This window comes from Monosiga brevicollis, genomic scaffold (genome assembly GCF_000002865.3).
Source record: "Monosiga brevicollis MX1 MONBRscaffold_33 genomic scaffold, whole genome shotgun sequence".
NCBI classification, from domain to species: domain Eukaryota; class Choanoflagellata; order Craspedida; family Salpingoecidae; genus Monosiga; species Monosiga brevicollis.
Window position 1 is genome coordinate 402,848 of NW_001865070.1, and position 21,408 is coordinate 424,255.

Genomic DNA, 21,408 nt, shown 5'->3' on the forward strand with positions numbered 1-21,408 from the left:
CGGGTCGATCCATTGTTGCGGTTGCTGCCCTGCCCTGCTGCTGCTGCTGCTGCTGGGGCGTGGCGTGCCTCGTCGAGCTCAGCTTGGTCGGGCGGGTTGGGTGAATGCATTCATGTCCCAGATCAAGAGGGTTTAAGGAGAGTCTTAGCACGAGTACCCAGCCCTTGTTAGGGTTGTGCCACCACCAACATGTCCGACTTGTCAGACGAGGAAGACATTGATTGGGCGGCTGCCGAGGCCGAGGTAGCGGCGCTCATCTCAACGTAAGTTCTTCTCGCAGCCATCTGACCGATTTGGGACACCATCTTGCACCCGATCACACGAGAAATATGGTGAAGACCATCAGCTCGCTCGCATGTCCCCTCCACACCCAGGATCAACCGATGTCACCCGACTCATCGTTGCCTGCTCAACCTCAGGCGCAACAGCCGGACTGAGGCCGAGGCTGAGGACGCATTCTGGCAGGATCTGCTGGGCGATGCGCTCATTGACACGGCCAGTCTAGATGCGGGTGATGGCTTGGGCACTGGCGAAGAGGAGGATGATAATTTGGATGACCTGTTTCGCTCGGCTGAGGCTGAGCTCAAGGCCATGAGCCCGCGCCAACGACGTGCCAGCCTCCAGGCACAGACGGCTCTACGATCAGATGGACACGATTTGGATGATTTTTGGATTGCCATTGGACAAGAGCTCTTGAATGAAGAGGCAGAGTCCGGCGATGAGCCTATATCCTCACCCAAAGCCAAGGCCCCGGCGCCCGAAGCTCCACAGGAGGGATCAGCGGCAGTGGGTCTGAACAGCAAGGAGGAGCAAGGGGTTCAGCAGGACCAGGAAAGCTTATTCCCAGCAGTCGAAGGCTCGCATCACCAGTCAGGCCCAACTGGCGAGCGCGGGGCAGCCGGCGATGCCGACTTAGAGCAAGGCGAGCTTGATGTAGCAGCGACCGGCATCGCCGCAGATGAGGGTTCGCCCACCGTCGGCGTTGCACGTACCGAGGTCTCAAGCCCAGAGCTTGAGGCCGCCATGCAACACATTATGGCCGAGGCGGAGGCCGCTTTCGATGATATTGCGGTCCATCGCACCCCGAGTACAGCCCACATGGATCACGCACCCACTCAAGTCTCGCCATCCACCATATCAGAGCCCGAGGCAAAGCACGCGGCTGCCAAAGCGACAGCCCAGCCGCTTGGCCTTGAGGACTTTGATTTGGACTTTGATGTCATTGCTCCACCAAGTGCAGTGGAGCCTCTTGAGGCCAGCCCGCCACCCACCTCGACCATCCGCCCCGCTGCTGTGCAGCAGATTGCAGGTGAACTGCACCAGTCGCGCCGTCAGCTGGATCAGGTAGCCTGCTTTTCCTTCTTGAGCTGGCCGCATTGCCTTTGACACATGCTTGAATTTGCGCGTCACTCATTTACCGCTCCTAGGCTTGCTCTCTCTCTCGTGCTCACCACATGATGTCTCTGCCCCGCCCTGCCCCTTCTCTCGCCCTCCTTTAGCTCCGAGAGCACGTGCGCTCCAGTCAAGATGTCATGTCTGGCACCCTCTCTCAACTCAGTCGTGCCCTTGTATCTCAGCTGAACGGAGCACTCAAGCAGCAACGGCAATCGCTTGAAGGTGACCTGCAGACGGAACATGGTCACCAAATGACACGCCTGCAACAACAGCACGCCCGTGAGCTGGCTGCCCTCGAAGCTCGCCTGGCCGAAGCCACTCAGGACCGCCAAAATAAAGCTGCCGAAGTGACAGAATTGGCGCAGGAGCGCGATCAGCTTCAGTCGCGCTTGGCCCAAGCGCAAGCTGAGCTCACACTGCATGAGTCTGACCTCCAGAACGAACGACAAGAGGCCAAAGCCTCTTTGCGTGAGGAACGCCAGTCGCTACAGGCTTCTGTGCATACCTGGCAACGGGCCGCTGCAGCCGCCGAGGCGGAGCGCAACGGTCTACAGACAGAGCTCAATGATATCAAAGTCAAGGCGCGCACCAAAATCGAGCAGCTTCGTGCCACTGTGGCCAAGCTCAAGCCCCTGGCAGCTCGGGCGGTGGCAGCTGAAGAAATGGCCGCTGCCAGTCAGCAACGAGCTGCTACCGCCGAAGCTAAGGCTACTGCTGCGAAAGCTGCACAAACTTTGGCTGTAGAGGCGCAACAGCTGGCTAGCGAGCGATTGGCTGACGCTCAGCGCGATCTGGCCGCCCTGGACCAGCGTACACGCGACTTGATTGAACATGAGACTGAATGCGAAACACGGGCTGCCAAGGCCGAACGCAAGCTTAATGAAGCTGTGACGGTACGTTTATCTTTGGCTCTTTGGCTCTTTGGCTCTTTGATCCCTACTCCTTGCTTCTGGCGGGCTCCATATTTGTGTTCGTCTACTCCAAGTCCGTGACGCATCTCACATGGAGCATGCACCGCCCTGGCTCTCGTGGTGCCTCGAAAACTTTCAGGTCAACGATGATCTTCTGCGCCAGCTGACAACCACGCAACAGGCTCTGCGTCACGTTGAGCATAAGAGTGGCCAGACCGAAGAAGAGATGCGCGAGGCCATCAACAATCTTGAGCGCCAGCTGCAGAAGGAGCGTGTTGCTGCCAAGCAGCAACGTTTGGCGCTTGAGGAGGAGCTCGAGGCGGCCAAGGACAAAACTGCTGCTGTTGAGCGCCGCTCTTGGGCTAAAGTCGATGCGGCGGAGCAACGTGCGCTTGAGCTGACGGCCAGTATGCAGGCCACGCGCGAGGTTGAGCGTCAGATCAAACAACAGCTCGACGAAAGCCGAGCTGCTGCTGCCACCATTGCGCACCAATTGGACGAAGCCCGCCAGGTGTGCAGGCTTTTAAACAGACAAAGGCTACTCGCATCATCTCCCCACTTCCCTTTTGGCCTAGACTCTTTTTCTTCTTGGTCTTCGTTGCTTCCCTCATGCGCCGTTCTTGAACCCGAGTAGGCATTGGCAACCCAAACAGCAGAGTCCACAAACGCTGCTGCGATCGCGGCTCGACAAATTGCCGACTTGACTGAAGAAAAGCAGGCTCTTGAAGCTGATCTTGAGCACTTCAAGGACAACCTCGAGACGGCTACGGCCGATCTAGAAATCGCCCAGCGCGAGCTGAGGTGCGTTTGCCCACCGTCAATGATCTATTCAGAGTTATCGCAGCCTCACCGATGCCTGCCGTGTGCGTTTGACTTGTGCCCAGACAATTGACGGCGGCCGACGATGAGGAGGAGCGCTCTGAGCTCGTGCGATTGCGAGTAGCCACGCGCATGCATGCCCACGAGCTGGAGCATGCGCGTGCGCGAGAGGCCAACCTCAAGGCTCGCTTAGACGGTGTCATGCTGCAGTTGGACGTGAGTCACAACTGCGGCGTGTTGTTACCCTTGTGCTCATGTTTCTCGGTTTCATTTGACTCGAACGCATGCCTTGGTTTTTTTTTTTTTTTGCCGCAGAAAGCCTTGCGACGTGCCAGCTCCCTCGAAGCGGAATCCCGCTCGGCCGTGGAGGCTGACTCGCGCGCCACAGTAGCCGAAAACCTGGTGCGTTTGTGCCATGCTGATGACCACTGACAGTGGTAGGTGCGGATCTCGAGCTACCAGCTTGACTCATGGCTCTCGGTTGGGCATGTGTGTAGCGCAAGCTGTACGAAGAAGAAAATCAGGCTCTGCGTCAACAGTTGGGTGATGCTGTTCGTCGGCGGGCCAAGTCCGAGGCAACGCTGGCGACACTGGAGGTGGAAAATCAACATTTGCAGCGTGAGGTCAATTCTCTGAAGCAAAATTTGGAGATGGCGCGCGATGCTGCCCAAACCTCGAGCTGGATGGATCTGGCAGGTGCCAGCCAAGGGTCTTCCTCCACGGGTCTTTACTGGCCAGCCAGCGGCAGCAGCGCCACCAACCGCCCATTCAAGTTAGGCTTCCTCACTTCGCCTGAGGCCGAATACGGTGCCAGCATGGGGTTGGGACACATGGGGCAAGAGGATGCCCTGCACGGGTTTGCCTCGAATTCACAGCTATTGCAAGACTTGCGTCTCATGGAACAACGGTTTGTCACATGCCAAGGCGTGATCGCGATCCTTTAGCAATGGCTCGTGATCGGTGTCTTAACCATGAATCTCGGCACCATGTTCTGCTTGCAGAGCGAAGGACGCGGAGCGACGACAGGAGCAGCTGCTGCAGCAAGTGCGGCGGATGGAGGGGCAAGCACAGAGCCCGCATGCCGGTGCCGGTACGTGCCGAGCTACCTTTTGACAGTTGCACTCGGTCACACGACCACCACCGCGAACTTGCTGAAAGTCCCAATTTCAGGGCTTGGTTGACGGGCATGCAGGCGAATTTGTAATCAACGCATGAACTTTGTTCTTTGTCGGGTATAGAGCGGTCTGGTGTCATCAGTGCTGCCGTGCACGCCCAGCTTCTCGACTTGGCTGAGCAGCGAGCTGCTGATGGACAACGCCGGTAGGTTGAACACTCAGGCGAGGGCCCTCTTCTCTCTCTCAGGCTCTTATGTATCACGGAACTGCACCACGATAGGGTCCAAGAGCTTGAGACGGAGAATGCCTCGTTGCGCGCTCAGGTGCGCTCATTGGAGGCCCTACGGCTGTTGCAGCGCCCCGAGCCTGGCGTCGAACAGGTGCACGATCTCTTAGCGGAATGTGCCATCGTAGTCCAAAAGTAAGCTCAGTACACGTGCACGTTGATTTGGGATATGCTTGCCATGTTGCATGGCCACACGTGCAAGAGCTGCTCTCAATGACAAAGCTATGGTGCCGGTAGGATTCGGGCTGTGCACGGATCCGCTCCCAGCAAACCAGCGAAACCTGAGCCCGAAAATTCTTCTCGCGTGACTGATGTGTCTGATACGATTGTTGATGAACTCCGCCGAGCAGCAACGACCAACGCCAGCTCTGTCCCAGCAACGGCTTCAACTTCAGCGGTGGATCGCAGCTCGCCACCCACAGTCAGCCCAAGACCAAACCGAGCTAGCCCACGCCCTCTGACAAAGCCCAAAGGACGACCAAAGAGGAATGCGCCTTCGCCACTAGCTTCTCCCAGCTATCACCACGACACCCAGCCGGAGGACGCGCCTTCATTGGCAGCTTTTGAAAAGTTGCACGCCTCAGATGTGCCTGCTGCAGGCACGGATCACCTCACTCCCCCGTCATCAGCGGTGCACCCGAGCTCGCCGCGTAGCAGCCAACTTAAGGTAGGGTCGTGGTTGCCCGTCATCTTGTTCAAAAGTTGAAGCGTCTCTCTTAGCAAAGCCGTGTGCAATGGCTGAGTGCAGGATATGTTCGAGGCTGCAGTTGCACGCTCCAGCGAGCCCAGTCCTGTCAAAGACACGCCAGAAAAGCCGCGGCCCAAGCCTAAGCGCCTGAGCTCAACTCGTCTCCATGCAATCGCGGGGGTAAGCAGGACTCGCTTCCAATTGAGGCGTAACGTTTTCTGATGCCGATTGTCTGTCTGCGGGTCTTCTTATTTGGCTGCATCTGTGTTGCTTTTTGTGACAGGCTTTACCTGGCTTGCAGGCCAACAATCCAGCTTCCTTGCTGGCCAATCTGAAGAGTGCCAAGGCGCGACGCGAGGCCGAGGACTCGGATGCCAGTGGAAGCGACGCGTCATGGAGCGACTCAGAGCCCGACGATGGCACACCTTCTGTGGAACCCATCACGGATGGGGATGGTGTTGCGTCAGCAGCCGATGCAAATGACGATCGTGCGTACCACCCTTGTCTTTTGACTACCACTTGCTTGGGTTGCCTCATCGCAGAATGCCCTTGCCTCACCAAAGCTTGCGTGGGTTGTCGAGGTGCGATAGATGATGACATGACAGGCGGGCCACTGATTCGGGCGCCATCAATAACGGCGCAGTTTTCCAGGCCTCGTGGCAACTCCATGCGGCGCCTGCCCACCCGACAGCCGAGCCAAAAGCGCGCATAACCCAGCTGTTGCTGTTTGCGCCACGCTGCAGCCCAGGATCAAGTCTGCCACGTGATTTTTGTTGCCTCGTGCTCCCTTTTTTCAGTGTACATGTTAGGCCAGGTTTTGTCAATTGTTTAGAAGATGCTTCCTTTCTTACCTCTCCCTGCCAGGCGGTTTTCGCTGTCACGCACGTGTTGTTTTTGGTTGCACAGTTCCTCATATTCAAATGTCAGTTCTTTTGATTATTCTTTGGAAAGAGGGTTCAGTAGTACCGTGATGGAATGAATGGGGTGGGGGTGTTGTTCGGCGCCGTCAGATCAGCATTTAAAGACCAGGAAGCGTCAGTTTTTTTTTTGTTTGCTTAAATGTTGCCCCTCGCGAGCTCAAATGGGGGGCGCAATTCACTTAACCAAGTTCTGGAACACAGCAAACATATCACATGCGCCAAAACGCGCCAGGCGTGTTGCGCATCGCGCACACCCACTGATTTCAGAAAGGCTTCCAGGCATCGTCTTCCGGATATGGGAGCCGCGAGGCAGTGGCAGGTGCAAAGAGCGAGTCCGTATCAGGTTCCAGTTCGCCATATAGTGGCTGCGTCTCGAGCTCACCCACCGAGTCAAAGACCATGGAGAGGAGGCTGTCTTCCTCGCTGGCTTGGGTATAGTGCAGTTCCATGTGGGCCAGCTGCATTTCCAGTTGCTGACGCTCCCCTTGTTCCTCCAGCAAACTGTCCTTGAGCTCCGCAATGAGCATGCTGTGTTGGGTTAGCTGCAGTTGCAAGTCTGCGTGGGCCTGCAAAAGATAGCGATGCTCATATTCAGTCTGCTGCTGCCGCTGTTCTGCGCGCTCTAGTTTATTGCGTGTAGCTTGTAGCTGGTGGCTGATTTGTTCAAGCTCTTGATACTTTTTGTTCAAGCGCGCTTTCAGACGATCGACATTATCTCGCTTGGTCGTGGGAGTCACGGGGCCCTCCAGAGTAGGGTCAGGAGTACCAGCAGAAGCTGCTGGGTTGAGCTCTGTGGGGCCCGTAGCATTGGCGGCTGATGATGCCTCTTCTGCTGCGTCTAAATCAGGTTTGGGCGAAGCTGTTTGTCGAGGAGAGCCAAGCTGCTCCTGCGCTTCGGAAAGTTCCTCTGTGAGCTGTTGCTGCCGCTGACGAAGCTGAGCATTGTCTCTCCTGAGTCCATCATTAGCATCCTCGAGCGAGGTAGCCCGTGTCGTTAGCTTATCAAACTTGGCTTGCAAAGTCTTGAGGCGCTCGCGCAGCTGCCAGAGCATTGCACAGGCGAGAAGGAAGGCCGATGAGGGACGGTGTTAGCATTCTGACGTGTTCATGTATGGGCATGAATGGGGTGACGTGAAAGGCGGATGGACGCATACCTGGTGTTGCTCTTGCACTTGGTCCTGCAACTCTCGCACACGCGCCTAAGCAGGGGAATACAGCATTTGTTTGGGGCCAGAGACAGTGAGGGCGATCACTCATTTCTCACGGGTGATGAGCGGTCGGAAAAAGTGTGGGCCGGTGCTTTTCAACCGGAGACGTCTACCAACCTCATGCGTCTCAGCTTGCTTTAGCTGTGTTTGAAGCATCTCAATGTGGTGGTGTTGCTTCATCAGGAGCTTATTTACGCTGAGGTTGACGTTCCCACCGGTTTCTGCCGAGACACTGTTTCGACGCAACGGGCGGTTAGAATCTGGTTCGCTGCTGCTTTGCGATACCGTCCCAGAGCCATCGAAGCCCACACTTGTGCCACGTTCGCTTTTAAGCTCCGGCTCCTGAATAGAGATGGGGCGGCGTGAAGATAATGTCCAATCAACAGTTCCAAAGGCTCTGCGGCGTGTTTATGCATGACACCAAGGGTCACGGAAGGCAAGGGCGGACCTGTGCAGAGCGTACCGCAGTCTGAGAAGTGGTTTGGTGCTCGGCTGCTTTGGGAGCTTGTTCCCACAGTGTCAAAGCCAGGTGGGCGATGGGAAGACTGAGGCTGGTGATGCGGGGCGAAACGACGAGGCACCGGGTTGGCAAGAGTTAATGTTGTAACGAAAGCGCCCCGGAACCAGATGTCAGGAAACACACACAACGGTCGGCATGTTATACCAGGCGGCTTGCAGCAGTTGCGAGGCTGGAGACGCCGGTAAAGTCCAAGAGGCACGACAAAGGGCTTGAAGTATCACGGCGCTTAGGCCCAGAAAGGCCATTAAGCCTCGAGAGCAAGTTTCAGGCCAAAGGGCTGATAAGCGATGCCAAGGTACGACGCACAATTATAGCCCAAGTTCTGATTGAGACGGGGGGCAAGCAAGACTCAGATGCACGGTGCCAGCGAAAAATAAGCGCGAGGTGAACAAACCAGCAATGCCAAAGGCCACGAGCCAGGACACAAAGGCTGGTGCCATCCAGGCGAGATGGCTGGGCACGCTTGCCAAGAGAAGCGGCAAGGTCCCACCCGCTAGTGCAAGGCGCGACGCGAGGCGCGTCACCTGGAGCGTACAGCCAAAGGTGTGTGAGCTGACTGTACGGGCCGGGAAAGGCCACCAGCCGCTGGGAGCTGGCACTGTCCAGGATAAGGCAAGAGCAGGTCAAGAGATACACTTGCAAGGGAGCACGTGTGGCCTCCCTAGCCAAAGGGACCACTTTGAAACGGGAGAGGGGTCAACGTGCCTCAATGTGGGGAAACTCATGACCAGCCACAAAGCTGAGGGTTAGGCAGCCGAGTAGCACGTCAGGTTGGATTTGAGCAACTTGGTCCACATATATGAGCAGGGCCAAGGCTATGCCAACGCCTCCGACAGCCCAGCGCTTTGCGAGAGCGCCGACTGCAGGCTTGACCATGGTGCGACGCCTCGTGCCAGCCAAGACAGGCGCGACACAGACTTTGCTGCCTGCTGACCAAAACACCTGCGGCAGCTTGAAGCCTCCCACCTCTTTCTCACTCAATGTTGCGACCTCGGATCCAACTTCAAATCCTCTCCCGCCGGACCACCCAATCAGCGCCGTGATACCAAGCCGAGAGCCGATGTCGATGACTGTACGCGATCAGCTCCAGCGCACACCACCGCCCCTCTCTCAGTTGGTGTGTGTGTGTGAGAGAGAGAGAAAAAAAAAATTTCAAGGAGGTGTCATGTACTTGATGCAAAGCAAACACACGTGTGTGAGAAGGAGTCAAGTAGAGAGAGAGAGAGAGAAGAGAGAGAGAAATGTCATCATGTCAGCATGTCAGCATTTTTCAGACGTTGTCAGATCAAACAGCCCGACGGAGAATGGTGGCCATGGTGGTGGTGGTGGCAGCGGGCGTTGGAGGTGCTGGAGCAGCTGGTCGGAGGGCGGTGTTGGCGGCAGCAGGGGGATGGAGTGCGTTGGGCGTGAGGCGTGGGCGGCATGCCTTTGCTTGGGGGGCAAACGACGGCGCGGCTATAGGTTGGTTGGGGTTACGAAAAGGCTTTTCAAGATGGGTGGTACCCTTCCTCTCCAGCTAACACAAAGTGTTGCGTGTCGTTTGCCACCCGTTGTGTTTTGGCTCCTCTAGGTACAGGCGTTAGCTCCGCCTTTACGGACCGGCCGCAGCCCATGTTGCAACAGGGTCCCACGCAACAGCGCGAGGGCATTCTGCTGCGCCCTGCCTCGCTGGCTGCTGGCGTTTCACACACCCTCTTTGTGCCTAAGGAGAACCCCCACGAAGTCTGGGGTCTGGGTCTCAATACATCCGGCCAGCTCGGTGCGTTTGAGCATCTTCTCCAACCCATGTCGATGTGATTGATGCTTTGCCTTCGTTTTGGCTAGCCCATTGCCATTGATCACCTTCTTCCATGCTTGTGGGCGCTCCAGGCACGTCGCTGAAAAAGGTTTTGGCAGCACCAACGGTGAGCAACCAACGCTGTGATATCGCACCATCCCCTATTCACCCACCAGCATCAACCATGCACGCCTCACCTTTCTGTGACCCGATTGGGCCAGCGACTTTTGACATGTGACGCCCCAATCAAGGCCCTTGCTGCCGGACACGAGCACAGCGTACGTTGTCCTTTCGGTCCTTTCCTTACTTCCATGTCCCACCGTCCGCTAACCTGCAGCCTTGGCAGATGGTATTGACCGAGGACAATGAGATTTGGGGCGCAGGTCTCAGCTCTCAGCAACAGCTGGGGGTTGTCCAATCCGAGCCATATGACTGGACCACCCTGTCAGATGTCTTTGCCGCCAGTTTAGACACCCCTATTGCACACTGGAGCTCACTGGCCTGTGGGGCGTCGCATTCAGTGTTGTTGGGCCAAGATCAGAACCAACGCGCCGTTGTCGTCACCAGTGGGTGCAATGCCGATGGCCAGGCGGGTAAGATGGTCGGGCTATGGCTTCACTTGCGTCGTGCTTTGAATTGGCAGTTTTCTTTTCGTTTTTCAAATCAAATTGCCTCGCTTGTATGCACATGCCGGGTGTGATAGGTCCCCGCCCAACACTGGGTGATTCGGACGTTCTTGCGCCACCTGGGCTCTTGTTTGGCACCGCTCATGCCTCTGATACTTTGAGCATCGCGGCGGGTACTGACCATACCATCATTGTCGAACGCACTCTAGTACGTGCCTGCGGCTTGGTGTATATTGTTGCCAGCAATAAAGGTTCAGAGGGTTGGTGAGCCCACAGCTATGCCGATAGCCCATCAGTGGGTGAGGCGCCTGCTGGGGCATCACCCTCTGTTGCCAAGTCCTGGCCAGCCTGTCCCTCTTTGCTTCCAGTTTTCCATTATTCATCATATTCTTTTCCGCCTTTCTTCCGTTTGACAATCCACCTCTTCTAGGAAGGGACGCGTCTCTGGGGCACAGGAAACAACGAGTATGGGCAACTCGCACAGGATCCCGAGGCACAGGATCGGCTCATGGAGCTTGGCCTGTTAATGACGCTCAGTCCGTCTCAATGTAACCCTCCTCCTCCATCTGCCGGAGGCGCCAAGCCCAGTCTGACTGTCGCTGCTGCTTCCGCCATCGTGCATTTTCTCCTCGCAGGCCCGGAGGAAACAGTTCAGCAGGTGGCCTGTAGTGGGTCGTGCACCTATGTGTTGATTGACGGGCAAGTGCGACGCTCAGGACTTGACGTCCAAGGCCCGCACGTTGGGTTTGTGCCCTTGCAGCTGCCCGAGACAGACCTCCGCTTTCGCTTCATTGCTGCCAATTCCATGGCTTTTGCCGCGGTTCGTCATGAGCCCAGCGCCTTTGCTTCGATCCATGCTTTGTCTTTGTCTTTATAGCAAGACCGTTGACTCACCAAGTTGAACGCAGGTGGACATGCAAGGGCAGCTGTGGACGATGGGTGCTGGCCACCTGGCTGCGCATGGTCATTCAACCGGACCAGTCGACGCACTGACCTGCCTCCTCAATCAGGAGGCATGCCAGGTCTTCGAAGGAGCCAAGCAGGTGCAGGATGTTGTGTTGGGACACGATTTTGGCTTTGCCATCCTCGACTCGCAATAAGCTGGCCTTGGCATTTCAAAAATTCATCTCGTACAGGTTTCTCGATGAGTTGACGCTATTGCTTGATCCGTGAAAAATGATTTCATTCATTGTGGTTAGCCATTTTGACTCAAGGCTTCGAGACAACATTGTTACGTGTTGAACTTTTGTTTGGCGCAAATGCTAACTTTGACTCGCGGTGAATTTGGGAAACATCAAGCCTGCAACCAACAGCGAGCTAACTAACTCGTACGCGCTGCGTACTCCAAAAACAGCAAGACACAGAGAAGGCTGAGGGGAAAAACAGAGCAAAACGATACACATTTTACACGCCGAACAATCCCAGTGAAACTCGCCAGGCATGGGGATTGACTCTACGGGGCGGTGGGGGCGTCCTGGGGTGGGAGCGTCGTCACGCCCCTGGGCACCTTGATGGCCTGCGAAAGGTCTGTCTTGTCGAAACGAACGACGCCAATAATTTGCTCAGGCAGTTCGGCGACATGTTGTGATTCAACCAAAAAGGCCAAGTCCACGATGAGGGATTTTGCCACGGGCAAGGCCAGTGAAGTAAGGTACTTGGCTTTGTTCTGACCCGAAACATCAATGTCAACCTCGAACCAGTTGCTACCGCCGTAGTAACCAATGTCCACCTTCTTGGTGCCAGGAATAGCCGGGCGTGTACGCAGCGAGGCCCGAAGCACAAAGGGGCCCTTGACAATGTCGGGGATTAGCTTGAATCGCTCATTACGGTACTGGTCACTGCCATTCATAAAGTTGGTAAAAAGTTCATTGAAGCGTGGGTGCTTGGTACGCCAATCAGGGTCCAGGGGTTGATAATGCATCACCACGGACAAGTTGCGGGCTGATGGAATGATCACAGCAACAAAGGTAAAGTGCTTCTCACGCTCAATGGGGTCGGTGATGGCTTCGGCTTCGCGACAGATTGTGGATCGCGAGCCAATGTTACGACAATCGTTGGGGTCATCAAAGGAATAAATGTCAACGGCCACGAGGCGAAACATGGCTGGGGCCGCGGGTATCTTGATGCCATCTTCCAAGTAGGTGGGGCCGCGGATCGAATACTTGGTGGCGTCTGGCTCCATCACGCTGGCTGACGAGAAGGTGCAGCGTTCTCGTGGCACGCCCTTGACAAGGTCGCTTTCGACCCACCAGAGCTGGCTCGCAGCCTTGGCTTCTGTGGGAGTGGTAGGAAGTTGCATCGGCTTGTTCAGCGTGGGAAATGCCGAGCGATTTTTCTTGGAGCGTCGTTGCCGCAGCCCTGAGGCACGCTCAGTTCCATCATCCAGGGATAGGTCCGACACCGAAGGCGTGCTGTCGTCCACGTCCAGATCAACACCGTTGGCCAAAGCCTCAATCTCTACGGCGCGATCAAGTTGGGTGTATCCTGTGTTTGAACTTGTAGGGGCGGCGGAGACACTGGGTGTTGCAGCCACCCGGCTCCGGGAGACGGCATCCACGAAATCTTTGGAACGCAGGTAGCCAGCCAGGGCCATGAGATCAGTCAGCAGCGGCGCCACGAAAGGATAGGAAAAGTGGTGAAAAGGATGGAGATGAGCCACCATGCCTCGGGGATCCAGCCGAATCTGCGAAAAGGCGAGCACGGCCATCATGCGTGAGTCGTCTGGCGAGCAGGTTGGTTTTGAGCCCCTTTGTCTCAGGTGCATGTGCTTTCCCTGCAGGTGATGCATGGCATGAGGGTGTGACGTACGGTTTCCACGACGAAAGATGTCATCATCATCTTACTGCCCTTCTCCAAGTACTCTGGTTTGAGGGGGCAAATGAGATAGCTCCAAAACAGAACCTCGGCACGCACGAAGTTGGAGGTCACAGGGGCATCCGCATGCGAGGTGGACTGCATGACAATGACGTAGCTCCCATCAGCCTCGCGAGCCCAATAGCGCAGGCAAACCATGTCACGTGGTTTGTACCAAAATGGCCAGGAGAAGACGGCACGTTGCCTGATGTGCACCACATCCACGTGTTCGTCACGGCGCTCAAGCACGGTGACCTGCGCATTGGCACCGTCCCAGAGTAGACGAGTGTGATCTGTGGCCAACAGGGTCTCGTTGACCTCGTGGGGCGCACCTCGAACGTGGTGGCCAGCCAGAAACACGGGTTTGAGGCCCTTCATGCGCTGCACATTGCGCAAGACCGCGTAGAGGGCGCCACCAAAGCCCAGGAAGAGGATGAGCAGCTTGACCATTGACGAGTGAGTGGGCACACCAAAGAGTAAAACGATTGTCATGGCAAAGAGAAAGAGGCTTAGGTACAGATTTTGGTTGTAGGGGCGCAGGACCTCCCACTCGAAAATCTTTTCTTCGTCCTGGGTATCCTCGCGATAGATGGCCAGACCGTTGTCAATGCGGTCAACGACCACATTTGACGAGGTGAGCGGCGACTCGATGCTGCGTTTGTCCATGATGTGACGGAAGGCAACGGGGATATCACCGTAGTCAGGCTCGCGAATAATGTGGGGTGTGCAGCTGCCTTCGGTGTCGGGGGTCATTATGGGGTTTGTGTGGCTACTGTTGATCATCTCCGATGAGGAGGTCATGTCCTGAAGTGAGCCCGACGGTTCTGCTTTATTCTTTTGCCGCTTGATGGAGCGGCGCACGTTGGACACGCACTGACGGATGGCTGAGACCCATGCAGCAGCCAGCTCGTAGGAGGCCACCGCCACCTCAAGTGTGCCTTTGCTGCGGGATCCCTTGCTCTGCACCGAGGAATTCCTGCCGACGGGTGGGCTGCTTTCATCCTCCTCGTCCTCGCTCTGCCATTCTTGATTGCTGACGCCGCTGGCATGGTTGGCCTGCGCCTTGGTAAAGCTGATGCGAAGACACCAAAGGGCCTCGGATCCGGAATCCCGCTGGAAGGGGTCGGTCACCTTGCAGCTGGCATGAATGTCAAACCGCTTGCGGGGCTCCAAATCATCAGCCTTGTCTGCGCACCACAGTCGAGTAAACCACAAGTTGACATGTGAGCGCAGCACGGGGTAAGCAAAATGCTGCCAAACTTCGGTAGCAAGAAATCGCTGCAAGGCCAAGACCTACTGTAGTACAAGAGGGTGTTGGACGTGCTGTTGAGGATGAGGTAGCGACTGTGCCACTGCCACTTGAGGCGGGCAGCACGCCGCTTTACCCAACCTTCCATGCTTGGTGGCTGCCTGGTTTCTCAGGAGAGGTGCAGCAGTCAATTGCGGGTCACACGCCACCTAAAGCCACGGAGAAGAAAAGCCTCCAACCAAGCAACCAAGTGTGGCTTGATTCTCAGAGACAAGGGAGATGGGATCGCGGACTGGGGGGAAACCTATGTCAACGGCACAGCAATCAGACCAGGCGTGCATGGGGGAGAGCAAAGACCTGGAAGTGAATGAAAGGGAGGAGACATGGCAAAGGGCTCGACTTGAGGAGCAGAGGAAACAGAGCACTCGAGTGCACAACCAAGCCAAGCGAAAAATTGAAGGTTTAATGAACCCTTGAGTGCGCATGGGAATTCAGAAAGCGAATATGCCGCGTGTCATGGACAAGACTGAAGATGCATTGAAGGATAGAGAACCTTGTTCACTCACCCGCACCCACTTGTGCACCCGATCCGATAACACAGGGAGGTCGAGGCGCGCGAGGCGGAGAAGAAGATGAAGAAGAAGAAGAAGAAGAAGAAGGAGCAAAAAAATAAGAGAGAGAGAGAGAGAGAGTGAAATTAGCATGGGCATCGGGCATGGCAGCACCAACACCTGCGCCGGCAGGTCTCACCATTGATCCACCATTCATGTCCAAGCCCCAAACACTGACCTCACCTATCGTGGCCGGCGGCGGCGTGACCGAGCGCGTTGCACTGGACGTGCGCGTGTGTGAGGCAGCGGCGCTCGCTATCGCGATGCAATCTCTCTCTCACTTTTTGTTACACACACACACACACACACACACACACACAGGCAGCTCTTTTTTGTCAGAATTTTCTGTTTCTTGCGATGAGATGAGATGAGATGATGCCATGCAAATGAAACGGTCAAAAAACCGCATCAGGCTGCCCAGCGGCTTGCAGGCTGCTTTCCTGCGCGTCTAGAGTCAAACCAAAGTTTGCAGGCCTCAAGTCGGGGACCAGTCTGCCACCGTCTTGCGCCGATGCTGCTGTTTGTGAATTTATCCCTCTTTTGATTTAAAAGTGTGAAGAAGCACAAAAGGGATACAAAAGTGGAAGCCTCCAGATCTGCATCTCGACCGCCGTTTCGTGGTCTGTCTGGGCTGGCGGTGCTCAGAGTCAGCCTTTTGAAAAGCTTGGCCGTGTTGTTTTTTACATGAATGCAAAAGCATTAACAACAAGGAGACATCGCCTTTAGATCTATTGGCTTGTTCCCACCTTTTTCTTCCTTCCTTGACGCATACGTCGTCCACCACAGGCAGATCTTTGGCTGAAGGAACAGTGAGTGACACAAGCGGAAAATGACCAATGAAGCTTCGGCGAGAGTAGAATGCAGCCAGTTAACATGTCAATGTTACATCAATAACCCTCTACAAGCCCGGCGGCGCAGCCGAGATGGGCAAGAGGAAGGTTCGGCCCTGGCTTGTGGTGACCAGGGCATCAGCTTGAGTGACACCGGCGCTACGCCCAGGGGCAAATTGCACCGCCAAGCGCCCAGCGTTGTCGGAATCCAGTTCCGCCTGTAAACAGTTGCTGGGCTTGACCAAGTTCACCGAGGCCAGCGTATCGCCTGGCACCAAGCTGTATCGAGCAGTGGGTTCAGTGTCAGATACCCGCGACTGCAAAACAAAGCAAAACAACAAAACAGACAAACAATCCAACGCAGAGCCCACTTGGGGGCCGCGCCAAAGAGGCGAGAGACACCAAGAATTGGTGTTCAACAACGCCGAACCATTTCAAGCGCTGCAACGTACTCGAGTGACAAGGCAAATGTCTGTACGCCGGCGCGCGTGGTGGCCTTGAGCTTGACCTCTGTTAGGCGTCGAGGCTTTGGTGCAAGGTCCAAGTGGTAGACCCAGCATTGGGTGTCCGCGACAGCTAGCGTCTAAAAACAATTGATATAGGGTCAGGAATCCCGTTCATGATGTTGAACTTCTTATCTCCGCAATTATAATACAAGTTGCGTCGAGCCCGGGCAACTCGCGGCACACGCGACGCACCAGCGTGAGACTGCCGCCTGTCAGCGGGGATGCAGTAGTTCGGATTGCACACAGACATTGTATGCCCTTGCGGCCCTCGCGTGTCTGCATAAGCAAGACGAAGAGTTAGATGGACAGCACCCAGCGACCCAGGGGGAGAAAATATCAAGGCAGGCGCAATGGCCTCTATCATGCTTCGCAAGCGCCACCTGACCTCGAGAACGTGCACCTCAGCATCAAGATTGGCGTCCAGCGCAGAAATGCCACAAGTGATGGCCTCCGGGGTCACTGGCGCCACCCGATCAAACAGTGTAAGCCACTGGCGCGCCTCATACTCCCTGCACCCCCGCCAGCAAGGCGAGCACCAAAAGGAAAAACACCGTGTGAGATCGACAGGAGAGAGGCGACACGAATGAGAACGAATACAAGACGAAGCAAGGCCATAAAGAAGCACGCCATCGAAAAGAACACGAGAAGAAAAAAAAATAAAATAAAATAAAATAAAAATAAAAGAAGACTTGACACATGTCGATGGCCAGACATACTCAGGCTCTGGGCAAACTCGCAAACGTTGCTCAGTCACGGTAGGCACCGGCATCAGCAACAAAGTTTCGTCCAAAAGAACCTAATGGCAGGCACCCGTTAGCATACATTCGGCTCGCGTGCAGCAAGGGAAAACAAAAAGACGGACCCAGCGCCCATGGAAGGGCCCCACATTCATAGATATACAAACGCTTGCACCGATTCACAGACACGCCGGCTTGGGAGCACACACCTGTTCATCTTCCGTGACGAGTTGAAGTGGAACTTGATAGTCACGCATATCCGGTAAAGTGGCTTCGAGTGCCAAGGTCCGGGTCTGTTGGGCTCTGAGCCGGCAGCGCGCTCCAGCACGCGGCTGGAGAACCTGAACAAAGGGGCTTGGGACTCGCACTTGGGCCACCACGTCCTCGAATGTGCCATTGAAAATGCGCACCTCGAATGGCGTTGGCTCGCCCACGGTAATGAGAGGTGCATCCTCGTGCAGCTGCAGACCCACGCCTTCACCCGTCGTGTCTACGGAAGAAGCCCAGCCGTCAATGTCCGTGGCAGCTGCCTGCTCCGCATTGTCTTCGCTGAGACGACTGGCTGTCCGTACTGTACCGTCGCCATCAAGATCATTGGCGTTGCTTTCATCTGCGAGATCAAAGCTGCCATCACCATTCTCATCATTCTCCACTCGGGTTGCACCCCCACTTCGGCTGTTGCTGCGCGGTGAGAACCCAGAGCGGGCTTCAAATTGTTGCAGAGACACATCCTCATTGCGACGGCGGCCAAGGTCCAGCAAGTTGGCGCTGGCTGATCGCGATTCAAGTCCACCTGTGCCGCGCAGGTGAAACTCACTAGTCACGCCAGTGAGCACGTCCACCATGCGCAAAACGCTGCGCTCGGTCCCGGGCGTTGTGGGAGAAAACGCAACCTCCACAGCCGCCTCGCGCTCGTTGGGTACGACCACTTCCCCATCCTTGGGTTGACCCACCAGCGAGAAGCTTGGAGGTCCTTCCAAAACACAGCGAAAGCGACGTGGTGCATCACAGGGGTTCAGAACCGTTGCCGTCACAACAGCCTCTCCATGCAGCGCCGCTCGGCAAGCCATGTTCACGTGTTTGCCGTCCAGGACATCGGCCACAATTTGAAACACGCGCGTGTCGCCAGATCCCTGTAAGGTAATGGCAAATTTATACGTGCCCACGGCAACTGGCGTGAAGTTTACAGGAAGAGGCACAGTGGCCGTATCAGCATCCATGCCAGGCGTCAATTCCACGCTGGCAGGGCACTTGGCATGGGCGCTACCCAGCACCGATGTGCGGAGCTCCAAGCTTCCGCTCGAACTCCCGGGCACTCGACTAGTCAAGGCAACATTGCGCAGGTTGGCGACCTCGCGACTAATGGTGGAAAAGGCTACGCGGCGCGCTCCATTGATATACGGAATGTTGATGACTCGCTGTTCTGGCTTTGCCAAGTTGCACTGCCAGTGAAACGACTCGTTGGGAGCAGCAGGCGAGGAATTGCCATGCACTTCCAAACACACCTGCTGCCCTGAGCTTCGGTGTGCCAAAACCACGTGCACGCGATGCAGGCCCAAACGAGTAGGTAGAAACTTGACCATCAGTCGGCCCGGCGAACCCGGTTGCAGATGCAGCTCATCTTTGCACGCCCAGAGCGCCGGCAAAGGGTTGGGATCCTCGGGTGCGTCCAGCGCCCGCACCGTCACGTCATACATGCCTGCAGCCGGAATCTGCCGCGGAGGCACAACCAGCGTTGCCTGAGCTAGCTCATAACACGATGCCTCCACAATCAAGCTTGGTTGGGTGGCCTGCAAGTCTGCCTGCAGGTCCACCAGCACGTGGCCCGCCTCGACATGAGCACTTCCGGAGCGCTGCACGGCGAGGAGAATCTTTTCCTGGCACCGCAACTCCCCCTTGGGTCGCCAGGTGACTGGTATCTCAATCTCAGTGCCATTGGCCACGGCAGTGGATGCGGCAAAATCCAACCCCATCTCATCGCACAACGCCGTCAAGTGCACAACAACTGCGTGCTTTTGCGTGTTGGGCAACTTGATAACCGTTTTCAGGCTGGCGTTGACGGCCCCCTGCAATTTGACGGTTTGCCAGCATTGCGTCAGCTGGGGTAGAAAGGCATGCAGAGAGTGCAGGAACAACAGAACAAACACATTGTTGCACTCGAGAAAGTCGGCAGCGTCCATGTTGAACAGGAAGCGCACGCGGCGCAGCGTCTCAATCACAATGATGGCGTTGTGGCGACGAGCATCCACGGTCACAGACTCGTCCTTGAACTGGGTCAAGAGCGTTGCCAAATCGGGCATGGTCTTGACCAACAAGTTTTTAAGAGGCTTCAAATCAAGCAGGAGCTCGCGCAAGTTTTGTGGATGGGGCTGGTTGGTCGCCTGGCAGAACCAGTCGACGACACGCGTCTGGGAATCGGTAAAGTTGGACGAGCGCAGCCGCGTTCGCTCAGGTTTTCGCCACACATAAAGAGGGCCGCGTCCAATGACGAAACAGCGCAACACCTAGGTCACAATACGCACACCGATTCATGCGCCAGTGAGCACACGTACAGTATTGGCAGAAAAGAATATATATGTGGGGTACAGGGCACGTTCATTTCTGTTTTCGCGCGCAGCAGCCGTCCATCAGCAAGTCACGCACCTGGGCAAAAAAGCGAAGCCAGCTCTTGCGCTGCTCAAAGCTCGCTTCACCGCTGCGCAAGCTTTCCGGCGTGACAGGCTCAAGAAGCCCGCCATGATCAGACACAAAACTGATGGCAAGCTGCAGCATGTGACGCGATTGGTCCTCTGAGTAGGTCAAGGGCCGTGTCAGCGGCAACCCAGGGATTGAGGCATTGCTCAGGAAGGACACCATGTCAATGGCGGTCCAACCGCAGCGTTCCACAAAAGACTGTGGGTTTTCGACCGGAATCGAACGCTGCGTGCCATATTGGCCCAAAAAGCGTAACATGACATTTTCTGCGGTCTTGAAGGCTTCATCGTCGTATTGAAGGTTATTGACGTCAGATAGCACGCTGTTGTCACAGATGCCTCGAACTGAGAGCGTGCACACTTGCACGTCCTCGGTTGGGTCGCGTCGAAACACAACTACCGTCGCGAAGATATCCCCAACCACGCGGGCTTTGACCGTGACACTGAGTGGCAGCCGGTCTGTGCCAGGTTGGAGGATGTTGCCTTCGGGGAAGGCCACGCGTACGCTTGTGTGGTCTTGGGCTGAGCGCAACAACGTCATGTCAACGCCCTGGTGATCTTGAACCAAGGCTGCCAGCTCCAGCGGCTGGGTGACATCGCTGAGCGCATCAAGGTGCACAACGCCTTCCCATGTTTGGCCTGTCATGAGCGCACCCACATCCACGCTTGGAATGGCGGGCGCAATGTCCACGGCTGCGCTGCCTTCTACCACCTCAAGCACGGCGAGCGGAGCGGCTTGTTTCTGCAAGTAGATGGGCAGGCGTCGGGTGATCGTAGCGCGTGAGCTCTGTAGCATCGCAAAGCTCAAAGTGCGCTGCTCTCCCTCAGCCAAGTTGAATTCCCAGATGTTGTCTTTGATGGCTTGAGCATCATCGTTGAGGAGAGCCACGGGGGAAGAGCGCAGGTCGGAGAGGTCGATGAGCATGGAGACCGGGTGCTGGCTGACATTGGTTAGGCACGTCTCGCCAACCATCATCTCGTTCGGGTTGTAAGTCACATAGACCTTGGGGGCATCAACGTGAACGGGTGCCTTTAGCACTGTGGCTGAAACATGTAACTCGCCCACAGGGTGCTCGCCCACTGAAACCGGAACCTTGGCTCGCAGGCTCGCGATTTGACGCGGGTGCAAGCGGAACAGCAAAGAAATCTCTGCGCCTGCTTCCAGCTTGACGTGGATGTGTTGAACCTCCTCACCACTGGGAGTGACGAGATCTGTCGCCTCGACCAGGCCTTCATCTTTGTCATCTAAAGCGACCACGGATGCCGACTCCTAAAAAAAAATAAAATAAAATGAAAAATTAAAAACCACGGTCAAGGAATGGTGACCTGCTCATCATGAAAACACAGAAAAACAAAAACAAAGCAAAAAGCAAAGTGGGCGCCATTGAATGCCATCCTAACGCGTGTTTGTCATAAGGTACGCACCAACTGGGCCAGGTCAAACGTAACGCGGCAAACAGAGGGCGAGTCGTTGCGTAAAACAAACTCCCGGGCGACGCTTTGGTATTCATAGACATGCGCCCAAGTGAACTCGTGCTGTGAGATGGTCACTGAAGGTAGGACAACTTGACCGGTCAAAATGTGTCGCAAGCTGTGCTTGCCCTTGAATTGCACCTAAGGTTGCGAGTCTCAAGTGAGGTCGGGCTTTGAACCTCGAGAAGAAT

The 21,408-nt window shown here is 55.9% G+C and overlaps 5 protein-coding genes across 5 annotated transcripts in view; 2 read left to right on the forward strand and 3 right to left on the reverse strand.

The window, feature by feature from the left end:
* Window positions 1-189: 189 nt before the first annotated feature.
* Window positions 190-5,926, forward strand: MONBRDRAFT_29348 (uncharacterized protein; the record flags this gene model as incomplete). Its single annotated transcript, XM_001749740.1, has 15 exons — window positions 190-263; window positions 420-1,344; window positions 1,500-2,288; window positions 2,446-2,817; window positions 2,941-3,107; window positions 3,191-3,341; window positions 3,441-3,527; window positions 3,623-4,032; window positions 4,127-4,215; window positions 4,364-4,445; window positions 4,521-4,661; window positions 4,764-5,193; window positions 5,275-5,394; window positions 5,498-5,702; window positions 5,805-5,926. 15 exons carry the CDS (start codon window positions 190-192, stop codon window positions 5,924-5,926), a joined length of 4,164 nt encoding a protein of 1,387 aa, XP_001749792.1.
* Window positions 5,927-6,397: 471 nt separating this feature from the next.
* Window positions 6,398-8,107, reverse strand: MONBRDRAFT_29349 (uncharacterized protein; the record flags this gene model as incomplete). The annotated part of the gene is made up of 5 exons (XM_001749796.1): window positions 6,398-7,174; window positions 7,289-7,333; window positions 7,460-7,684; window positions 7,806-7,893; window positions 8,007-8,107. 5 exons carry the CDS (start codon window positions 8,105-8,107, stop codon window positions 6,398-6,400), a joined length of 1,236 nt encoding a protein of 411 aa, XP_001749848.1.
* Window positions 8,108-9,148: 1,041 nt separating this feature from the next.
* MONBRDRAFT_34307 (uncharacterized protein) lies at window positions 9,149-11,430 on the forward strand. The gene is made up of 9 exons (XM_001749741.1): window positions 9,149-9,323; window positions 9,433-9,621; window positions 9,732-9,766; window positions 9,861-9,917; window positions 9,986-10,232; window positions 10,343-10,473; window positions 10,696-10,801; window positions 10,901-11,085; window positions 11,174-11,430. Exons 1-9 carry the CDS (start codon window positions 9,167-9,169, stop codon window positions 11,363-11,365), a joined length of 1,299 nt encoding a protein of 432 aa, XP_001749793.1. The 5' UTR covers window positions 9,149-9,166; the 3' UTR covers window positions 11,366-11,430.
* A 288-nt stretch (window positions 11,431-11,718) lies between these two features.
* MONBRDRAFT_38896 (uncharacterized protein) lies at window positions 11,719-15,077 on the reverse strand (the record flags this gene model as incomplete). Its single annotated transcript, XM_001749797.1, has 3 exons — window positions 11,719-12,948; window positions 13,074-14,411; window positions 14,934-15,077. The coding sequence occupies 3 exons, from the start codon at window positions 15,075-15,077 to the stop codon at window positions 11,719-11,721; spliced, it is 2,712 nt and encodes a 903-aa protein (XP_001749849.1).
* Window positions 15,078-15,876: 799 nt separating this feature from the next.
* The window catches only part of MONBRDRAFT_11974 (uncharacterized protein), a gene marked incomplete at both ends in the record, with an annotated part of 9,417 nt that continues 3,885 nt past the window's right edge, over window positions 15,877-21,408 (reverse strand). Inside the window, 5 exons of the mRNA XM_001749798.1 lie at window positions 15,877-16,125; window positions 16,507-16,590; window positions 17,261-19,555; window positions 19,695-21,014; window positions 21,170-21,294. Coding sequence (XP_001749850.1) covers window positions 15,877-16,125; window positions 16,507-16,590; window positions 17,261-19,555; window positions 19,695-21,014; window positions 21,170-21,294 — 4,073 coding nt within the window. The remainder of the gene's footprint in view (window positions 16,126-16,506; window positions 16,591-17,260; window positions 19,556-19,694; window positions 21,015-21,169; window positions 21,295-21,408) is intronic.

Excerpts from the sequence above, each read along its gene's own strand:
- MONBRDRAFT_34307 (XM_001749741.1), top strand. The coding sequence starts at position 9,167 with ATGGTGGCCATGGTGGTGGTGGTGGCAGCGGGCGTTGGAGGTGCTGGA. Across the intron at positions 9,767-9,860 it reads AGGTTTTGGCAGCACCAACG|CGACTTTTGACATGTGACGC; the intron begins GTGAGCAACCAA and ends CGATTGGGCCAG. Across the intron at positions 10,233-10,342 it reads CAATGCCGATGGCCAGGCGG|GTCCCCGCCCAACACTGGGT; the intron begins GTAAGATGGTCG and ends CGGGTGTGATAG.